Raw genomic sequence first — 10,812 nt, 5'->3', positions numbered from 1 at the left:
AAAACAAAACACAAAAAACACTTTCAAGCAAAGTACAATTCATGTGTCTTCTGTTATAGGAAAAACATATTCACTGTCAACACTTCAGCTCAAAACTCAAACTGACTGTAGAGTCTCACCAGGCCCCCGTCACCTGGACACTGTCAGTGTCCAGGATGATGGCTTATTCGGGTCATTGCAATCAATGTCCCGCACGAACCGTATAAAATAGGATGCCAAGTCATCTGGCAGCAACTTTGGTTGGGTCTGTTGTGACCCCCTCCCTGCTCACAATGTGACCCAGAAAGAACGCTGTCTTCCTCCACAGGAGGTTGAATTTCCTCGGGTGGAAACAAGCCTGCCTGCTGATTAACCTCAAACACTTCTCACAGACTGGCCAGGGACCCTCCTACATTTGCTGCATGAGGTCATCAAGGTAGACCAGACAACAGTTCAATGGGACCTTCTCAGGACCCTCTCCATGAGCCGTTCGAACGTGGTGCATGCATTGGATAATCCAAACAGCATGAAGCGGAACAGCCATAACCCTTGTCCAATAGAGAAGGCGGTCTTGGGCCGAGACTCAAGGTATAGCTTGACATGCCAGTATCCACTGCGCAAATCCAGTGAGCTGAGCCAGCCGGAGTCTGATATGTGGTCATGGGCATCGTTGATACTAAGCAGTGAGTCTTTATGGATTATGGCATTTAGCTGTCTGCAATCCACACATAACTTTCAGTTGTTGTCCTTTTTGCACAACAGGACAATGGAGATGGCCCAGGGACAGTTGGAGAGTTTGATTATCCCTGCTGCTGACTTCTTCTGCACTTTCTGCTCCGCGGCTGCCCTTTTTGCTAATGGCAATCAGTGTGGGCAGAGACGGATGGGGTGAGCAGCTCCTGTGTCCAATATCATGCTGGACCAGCTTGGTCTGGGTACAGTCCTCATCACAGGCAGCGAAGATGTTGAAAAACTCTTACAGCAGGTCCCGTAACTGGTAGCTCTGTGTGGAAAATATGCCTTCCTGGCTTCCTTGAGAGGCTCGGGTAAGGCCATTATCCATCAGTATTATGGAGGAATACTCTTTTACAATTTGCCTAGAGCCAAGGCTTGGACAGTGGTGGTCGTAGTACTCAGCGGTCCACAATGTGATTCCCAACGCAGAGTGTTGCTGCCTGTAGGCTGGTATTTCTGTTACTGTCACTCACCCGCCAGCAAGTGTCTGCTCACTGGCATCCAACTCGCTATCTCGCTGCCTCTTCCTTGAGACACTGGCCAAGATGCTGGAGCCTGGAGGGCAGCTGTGTTTTCCTCGATCGATATTATCCCACTTCTGACACAAATGTAAAGACCAATGGAATGGAATGGAATGGAATTGTACTGTTTTGTTTTGTGGCAGTCACGCACACAAACACCAAATCAACTCAATTTGACATAGGAAAAAGAACGGGGGGGGGACCCAATGTAACGCTTGAAACCCACCAGGCACGCAAGCATAAGCGCATGGGTGCTGATTTTCTTCCGCTCCAGTATTTGACTGCTCCGGGTAATGCATTGACCAGACGTCCCGCTGAGGCCAGATTTGGCGTGAACAGTCGCACGCAAACCTCCGCGCACAATAAAGCGCATGAGTACACATTAACTACATGAACCCTAATGTCCCTATTCTGGGTTGAACATTCTGCAAAAATAGCAGATCTGCAAACGCATTGTGTTGTAGATCGAACTTGTAGATCATCTATTTTCGGCGAAGAGATTTGGTGTAAAGGGATATACAAAGTAAGTAATTAAGTAAGTAAGTAGGTGGGCTTATTGTCTGCATCTGACGGGAACGAGGGTGTCTATCTCCTTTCCAGGGGAAAAGGGGAAAGGGTAGGAAATACTAGCTGACCTAGTGGGACCCCAGTCAACTAAGTAGGCTGTATAGAGTTTAAGTGGTTAATTCCCCACCAACACATTCCCCATACAAACAACATAATAACACAACAAGAGGACAAAAAAATGTGTGTGCATGCCTATGCAGCTGGGAAGACCCTCTCCTGTGAAATTGGATATAATGATGAGATTTATTATTTATTTCATCATCAGATAAGGATCATCATTTAATATAATAATAATAATAATAATAATACAGCCTAATGGAGTGGTAGTGCAGATGGAGAGAGCGGTTTTCTCACCTCTATTGCTTTCTCCACCCCAGCACCAGTCACTTTGTATGCGTAGCAATGCCCGACTGCAGGTTTGACCAATGGCCACTTGTTTAGAGAGCGAGAGCAAAATGTTACAACACCATGCATAGGCCAGGCCTTCCTCCAATGAACTGATGGCTACTGTGGAAGGCCCCTTGTTCTGCAAGACTGCCACTGTGAAATTGTGGGCTATAATCCTCTCTCATATCGTTTAAAAAAGATGTTGCTCTCTTCTCAAATTAGACTGCAGGACTCACAGAGCTCAGTGTATGGTGTGTAGGCCTACCTAGCCTATAAGATGGGGCGCACTTGATCGGCAATAAGGGGGAATTGTCCTCTAGATCAGTAGTTCTCAATTTTTTTCATGTCAAGGACCCCCAAATGAAAATATTCTGTGCCAGGGACCCCCAGAAGAGAAGATTTATGTTTAAAAGAATTGTAAAATTTTCGAAATGTTCAATATTTTTTTCAAATATTTCTTAAAATAGCATGAAGAGACAGGCTGTGAGCTTGTAGATCTGCTATTTTTGAATAGCCAACGTATAAATGGATAGAGCGGTTAAAATGATTGTGATGCTATGTTAACTACTTTTGCTGGGAACGCCCTGGAACCTCCCCAAGGACCCCTGGGGGTCCGCGGTCCCCACTTTGAGAATCAATGCTCTAATGGGTGTTGGTTGATTCATGCAATTATAAAAAAAAATATATATATATATAATAAGTTGAAACCAAGGAAAAAGTAGCCTATTATCAATACTGATGTTCCCTTCGATTAGCCTGTTCATCTGTCATTTAGTCTGCCAAGACATAGGCTACTGCTTTTAAAGATAAACAGTAGGCCTATTCTCCACTTTCCCCTCCATTCTGCTTTTTGCACGTGTTGCCTGTGCTCTTCAACAGGACGGTTACCTTTGCAGCTGTCTGTCTGCAACCTCGCTAAATAGAATATAGTGGGGGCAGCCCATTCTGCTGATCCCAGCATCTTTGGCTATAAAGGGAACCACCAGTCCCCAGTGGTGGGGAAAGTATTCACATTTGTTACTTAGCCTAAGTAAAAGTATCAATACTGCAATGTAGAATGTTTTGTAATAATAATCGACATCTACAAGTCACCAGTAACTAATGTTTTCCAAATAATTGTAGTGGAGTAAAATTATAATATTTGCCTCTGAGATGTAGTGGAGTAGAAATAAAAGTACTGACAAGAATTACGCCAGTAAAGTAATACCTCAAAATTGTACTTAGGTACAGTACTTGAGTAAATGTACTTAGTTACTTGTCTTTACACCACCGCCAGTCCCCCTTGTTCGTGTCGATCCTAGACCCCCCTCCCCTTTACTTTAGTCCATCTCTCCCACGGCAACAACCTGGCAAGGAGTCGGGGAGGGGAAAGCGAGGACACACCCGCAGACTGAGTAGCGTGTCCGCTCTACGGAAGATGCTGCAGACAACATGAGCTCAATAGAGATTGATTGATCGACTGTCGTCCTGAATTGGAAATTGTTTTCTTTTCTATTAACGGAATCAAAGAGTCTGGAAGACGGGCTGATTGTGACTGGCTGTTCGTCGCCAGGAACGTCAACTAACATCCAAAGATAGTAAGAAGATGTCTGCAGGTAGGCGTGATCATAATCAATATGAAATACTAGCCTAACCTATCATCTTTGATTTCACGGACATGGATATCCCACTGACGAGCACGCACATTTTGTATCAAACGTATCGATGACTGAATGCTCTCAATAAGCCTGCATGTGTTGTTTCAAAGGGTTTAGCCTATTTTTCGATGAATTGAATTCACAGGACCTCAATGGAAACAAGCCATAGTGCTTTCTTGGGTTTATCCTTTTAGCATCCTTTTGCATTGAACTGTACCTTTGTGCTTTTTTTTGCAAACTGTTAACAAAGTATTCAATCAATCAATCAATGTTATAAAACGGTGTTTCGTTCTCTGGTAGCCTAGTGGAGATGCAGACCAGATGTATTTTTGTCTTTCTTTCTTGAAACCTGTTTCCTTCTATGGATCAATAATTTATAGATGTTTTTGAATATTTCAGAGACACAGGCACCATTTGACTAGCCTACCCAGACTGACATTCTAACAAAACTATTTGGAAGTGAATTAACATTTGTGTATGTTTTGAACATGTTTGAGATTGAAGAAATCTTTAAAGACAATCTTACTTCATGGTCTGTGTTATTAACTGCAGTGGCTTTCTTTGATATTGTATTGTAGATAGGATGCTGTGTCTGTGTATGAAATGCATGGGTGCCTGCTGCATTACATATTCACGCATGGCTTCACTGCAGAAGGTGGACCGGTTCATCTCAATGAATATTGTCCATTGCAGCATCTCAGTGGTAGCACATGTCCCAATTCCTGAGCCACTTGTGTCTTTCTGCTGGTTAACTCCCAAATGTACCTGCATTGAGGCAATTTATATGCAAGGCAGCTCACTTATTTTCCTTATTAATCTACCCCAGTCAGCTGCAATACAGCAGCCTCAGGTTTCTCCAGAAATGATTTAATCTGTACTGGACTGTCTCACTCTCAATATAACTATATGCCATCTCATACATTCAGTTATTTTAGAAGCATGATAAATATTAGTCTCCAGTTCTATGCCATTGTTATTAGCGTATTCCCAATTTGTTTCTCTTCAGGCACATTTCTGAGATTTTGTTTTATAAACTAATGCAGTACCAGAGTTTTGAATGTGTCTCAGATGTACCTGACCTTGTTGTCTGCGTTTTGTCTGTCTGTCTTACATACAGCCAGATCCTAGGTTGCATCCTGTGGCCGTCGGGTCTTTACGGCGTTGAGCCCCCTCCCCTCTCCTGGACCCACCCTGCAGCTTTCCAGGCTGCAGGACCCTGACCCACTGAAAAGTGCAGGCCCCCTCTCCCTGCAGAATGACTGTTGCCACTGGCGACCCCTCAGACGAGGCGGCCGCACAACCGGGGCAAATCCAGGACTACGACCCGGAGGCTGACCATGAGTGCTGTGAGAGGGTGGTTATCAACATTTCGGGGTTACTCTTCGAGACGCAGCTCAAGACCCTCTCCCAGTTCCCAGAGACCTTGTTGGGGGACCCCAAAAAGAGGATGCGGTACTTCGACCCACTGAGGAATGAGTACTTCTTTGACAGGAACAGGCCAAGCTTTGACGCCATATTGTACTACTACCAATCAGGGGGCCGGCTAAGGAGGCCGGCTAGCGTTACACTCGATATTTTCTCGGAGGAGATCCGTTTCTACGATCTTGGGGCGGAGGCCATCGAAATTTTTAGAGAGGATGAGGGTTTCGTCAAGGAGGAAGAGAGGCCCCTCCCTGACAACGAGTTTCAAAGACAGGTGTGGCTGCTTTTTGAGTACCCAGAGAGCTCAGGTCCTGCTAGGATTATTGCCATCATTTCTGTCATGGTCATTCTCATATCCATTGTCAGTTTCTGTTTGGAGACACTTCCCATTTTCCGCAATGACGAAGACGACATGCACAAGTCTCACACAGCTGTATTTAATCCTGAAACCAACACCACTATTATCACCTACACTTCCACCTACTTCACAGACCCCTTCTTTATCCTAGAGACTCTTTGCATTATATGGTTCTCCTTTGAGTTCCTGGTGCGCTTATTTGCCTGCCCTAGCAAATCAGGCTTTTTTGGCAACATGATGAACAATATTGACATCGTCGCTATCATCCCATACTTCATAACTCTTGGCACAGAGCTCGCTGAGAAGCCAGAGGATGGCCAAGCAGGCCAACAAGCCATGTCCTTAGCCATTCTCAGGGTCATCCGTTTGGTCAGAGTGTTTAGGATCTTCAAGCTCTCACGTCACTCCAAGGGGCTTCAGATCCTGGGCCAGACCCTTAAAGCCAGTATGAGGGAGCTTGGCCTGCTCATATTCTTCCTCTTCATCGGGGTTATCTTGTTCTCTAGTGCGGTCTACTTCGCTGAGGCAGATGAACCTGAATCACAATTTGAAAGCATCCCAGATGCCTTCTGGTGGGCTGTGGTGTCCATGACGACGGTGGGCTACGGTGACATGGTGCCGACCACCATTGGCGGCAAGATTGTGGGCTCCCTCTGCGCCATCGCGGGTGTGCTGACCATCGCCTTGCCTGTACCTGTCATCGTCTCCAACTTCAACTACTTCTATCACCGTGAGACGGAGGGCGAAGAGCAAGCTCAGTATCTGCAGGTCCCCAAGGCTGACTCTGCAGAGGAGCTCAAGAAGAGCCGGAGCGGCTCCACCATCAGCAAATCAGACTATATGGAGATCCAGGAGGCTGTGAACAACAGCAACGAGGACTTACAGGAAGAGACCCTTAAGACAGCCAACTGCACGCTGGCCAACACAAACTATGTGAACATCACCAAAATGCTGACAGATGTGTAGTCATCTGCTCTGGTTGCTGTTTTGCTCCCCATCACGTGAGCAACTGGGCGTTATATATCTATATCTGCTGGAATATCAAGGCAATAGAATCCAGAACGTTTTTTTTAGAGACCTATGCTCACACCCCCTACCATCCCACCACCCGCTTCCCAAGTTACCCTTTAAAACCCCTGGCAACTCACTAATTCTATTAAGTCTAAATGTCCTTTTTTTTGCATGGAGTTGGCTTTTCTGTGTGGTTGTTTAAAACCAATATTGTAAGCCAACAGTAGTCCACATTAAGTTTAATGAAAAGAAAATGGGAGAAACATACTAGCTGATTATTTTTTCTGCTTCTAGAGAAAAACTAAAAACAAAAACAAACTGCTTATTCCATATCCCACTACTCTCCCCTGCACTTCTGAAGAGCCCTATTGCGTGCTACATGTACATATGCTGCTTCTTGGAGCCAATGATTCTGTTTTGTGCTAATCAACTTAAAGATGAACGGACGTGTGTGCCTATGAAGCAAGACCACACCCCTGCTTTGGCCTGTGGTCAACTAGCCTGCTAGAGACGAGATGGATGAAGAATTACAGCCATCAGCGCTAAGCGTATGGTTTGATACCTTTTACTCCCAGTAGACATCAGTATCTGATGAATGACTGAGAATGGCCCAAGACTTATCTGTGCTTTGATCTTACATGGATTATGTACTGCAATGCAAGCTTGTCCCCCTTCATTTACACTAAACCGTTCTTCTTTCAGAGCTTTGAGGACAACGTGAATGTTTCTTCCTGTTTATTTAATTCTTTCACTCATGGTTTTCACACATACTTACTAACATAGATAGGTAGGTATAAATGTGAGTGAACAGATAACTGTAGTTTCATAGCTATTAGATACTGTAAGTGGTAAATGTAGATTATTGCATGAAGTTCTTAACTGAATGAGAATTTACACTTGTCCCATGACTGCCATTTGCTTCAGCACACCACTGTAGAGTGTCTGTCGGTACACTGCCCTTAAAATCTTGAATCCATCACAGTCTAAAAGGATGCCTAGGGTCTTACAAGGACCGTAAGATATGTTGATTGTTTGTTACTGGATTTCCTAGGGGATAATTGTATTCCCCATTCATCCACTTAATTGTAGGATGTGGTGTTATCACAACATTCCATGTAGAGGTCATTGCTGTTAACGTCATTTGCCAGGTTGCTGACATGTAGAACTATTGCAGCTGAGCTGTGATTACAGGTAAATGCTTAACTCATACTGTAGTTATTTAACATTGATCTCAGTTACAGACCGAAATAGACTTGCACTGCTGTCTTCTGCGGCTGTTATACGATAATGTGCTCGCAATCGAAAAAGAGTACTTTTAAAGACTTGTATAGAATAACACTTCCCCTCTACTGCCTTTATCAAGATGGGTTTACGCTGCTCTCCTAGTGTTGCATGACCTCAGAACATTCCTAGACGCATGCATTTAAGGTCAAATAAGAAAAAGCCTCTGAAACAAAAAAAGGAAATCTACAGTTAATAATGTAGATAATATTTATTTCAATATTATATACAGTATACACATACTTTAACCTGATATAAAAAAACAATGTTTAACCAATAAGAGGAAGGGAAATTCTTAACACAATATACGCAGATCATTGCCATGTTTTTTTTCTTGTTGTTTTTTAATGAAAATTATAAATCTTGTTTGTTCAGAGCACTATTCCTGTAGAGACTATTCCAGACAGAGTGCCAAAAGCACAGTCTTACTAGCCAGAATTTCACTCTTGTTTTAAATTAGGAGCCAGTGCCTGATTTGGAAAGAGAGTTGTAAAAGTTGGCATGAAATGTAATTCAGGGTCTAGTTCCAGGCTAGCATCCAGCAGAGAATCAAACATTCTCTCAGCCCTGTCAAAGTAATAGTCAAAGGCATTTGGGTCGATATGGAGGTGACTTTTTAGCCATTGCATAGCCAATATTAGCTAGACTCTTACTTGATGCCAATGAAGCTCCTGCCTTTCTTTATCGTTTCATTGATGTCTTAAGTAATCAGAAAGGTGGTTGTTCAGGGGAGGATCTGTAGCAACTGTCGAAGTGAACACTATGTACTGGCTTGATTTTACTTGACTTCATTATGAGAAATTCACCCCGTAGATTATAGTTTGGGGTTCTTTAACTGCTGCCATTATGTACTCAGGATGCCTCATTTAAATGACTACAATGAGGCTTCTCGAGTAGTCTCTGTCCAAGCCATCTGCCCCATCAAATGTTTTTGAAAGAATTCTAGAGAATTTCAGTAAATAAGCTCAAGCAACATATCACTTATAACTCAAGAGAAACTGAAGAAGTTGGAATGGAGAAAAACCTTGGCAGTTATAAGGGGCTGGAACCCTGCATATGTAGAGTCTGGATAATCTTTCAAGAGCATTTTTAGCAATATTCAACATTTTTGTAGAGCTGGTGATATTATGACAGAGGGTATTGTGTGTTTATGGGTGAGGAGATGTTCTAAATTATCTCTCACCTCACAGCACCACCAGTAGACCTCCACACTGTCCGACACAGATCTTTATTACCATAAAATGCAGGTGCACAACTGTGTAGTAGTTTACATTTTCTGTGCATGCATGTGTGTGTGTGTGTGTGTGTGTGTGTGTGTGTGTGTGTGTGTGTGCGCGCGAGCGTGTATGTATGTGAGAGAGTGAACCCACCACTGAATGTCAGTGTCTTAGCCTGGTTGTACAGCTGCATCTATGCAACAATGTGCAACCACCTGCATGCCAGTGTATTTAGGTTAAACCAAAAATATTTAATTGTCTATGCATGCAAATGCATTTTAATTCACTCGACTTACTTTTCCCCCCATTTAATTGTATTTATTCTTTTATTGTTTTCATTTATTGATTTATTTATTGATTTATGTATGTATTTTTTACAATGGACAGAAATTCATGACACACATTGGCAGAGAGCATGTTGAATCTGTTATGTTTGGAATTGGGCACATCAACACAGAACATTTTACTGTAGCAGCTCATTTTGGAACACACCTTATTTGAAATAGTTGAAAGTCAACAATTGTTCCTCCTATAATAAGCACAAGCGGTGTAATTTCTTATTGTTGTGCTTGCAGATTTACATCACTAAACTTTTATATTCAATGCATAATACAGAGACAACTTAAATTGCTTTTTAAGGAGCACCACAGCTTCTAAAAAGAAAAGAAAGAAAGAACAACTCTCATGGTTTCAGGGACCCACCAGCAGATTCTCACCATAAAAAGGGTCCCCAACAGTGAATACGCTGAGAAATCTATGCAGAGAAAATTAGTCGACTGAAAGAGCAGAAAACGGAGGAATCAAATCATAATCATTTTATGTTTCACTTGGCACCAATTACTTGTTGACCCCGAGAATTGCCTAGAGTAGCCTAGTTCAGCAAAACAAGTCAATACATTGAACATTGACAAATAGAGTTGCTGTTCTGGTTGATTTGCTGTAAGATGTGCTGACACATACTGTATGTGCATCGAATATCTCTACGATCTCTCCAAATTTCATGGTTACAGTATGTTGGAATTGTACTGTGAGAAAAAAAGGGCCAACCACACCGTGATGATAACTATAAAGATAACCATAACGGTAATGTTGTGAGCATCCACACTTGTGAACAATACAATTCTGTAAACGTGAGATGTGTTGAACATCACACCCTGTAAATTCTGTTCGATTTTGATTGGCTGTCAGTGTTTCTATCGCTCTGAAAGTGATCCTAACTATATTGTTCACCACTGCCGTTGCTGTTATAGTTCTCTCTTTACTCTGCCATCCACTTCAGTTAGAACTGTTTTTAAAACCATGCATTTATGGTTATAGTTATCATTCTTGATGTGGGCAGCTCTTAATAGTCATGTCCCACTTGCTATCACTAAGACACATCTAACATGTGATAGTCATACACATGTACGTATATTTTCTATTTTCAAATGAAAGATAGACTCATGTAAGGTGATGAGTTGATCAATATGCAATTTGTATGCATGTGTGTGTTTGGTGAAGAGATGTTACTCATTATTTGATTTAAGGGCCTGGTAGTCTGGCTTCCACTGAAATAATATGTACAGTTACAAAATCCTCCTCCATATCAAGGAGGCCTGAAAACTTCTATCAACTTAACTTGGTACAGTGGATAATGGATTTTCTTTCTATGAAATGAAATGAAATGAGAGGGAAATAATGTGTATATAAAGACATTT

The 10,812-nt window shown here is 42.6% G+C and overlaps 1 protein-coding gene across 1 annotated transcript; it reads left to right on the top strand.

Annotated features, from left to right (window-relative positions):
• Positions 1-5,081: 5,081 nt before the first annotated feature.
• Positions 5,082-6,572, top strand: LOC308082101 (potassium voltage-gated channel subfamily A member 2; the record flags this gene model as incomplete). The annotated part of the gene is made up of 1 exon (XM_080423717.1): positions 5,082-6,572. One exon carries the CDS (start codon positions 5,082-5,084, stop codon positions 6,570-6,572), a length of 1,491 nt encoding a protein of 496 aa, XP_080279843.1.
• Positions 6,573-10,812: the final 4,240 nt, after the last annotated feature.

Source organism: Gymnoscopelus braueri (genome assembly GCF_963280865.1).
Source record: "Gymnoscopelus braueri genome assembly, chromosome: 3".
Classification (NCBI taxonomy): domain Eukaryota; kingdom Metazoa; phylum Chordata; class Actinopteri; order Myctophiformes; family Myctophidae; genus Gymnoscopelus; species Gymnoscopelus braueri.
Note: the sequence above shows the minus strand (reverse complement) of the source record. Positions and strands in the feature narration are given on the sequence as shown.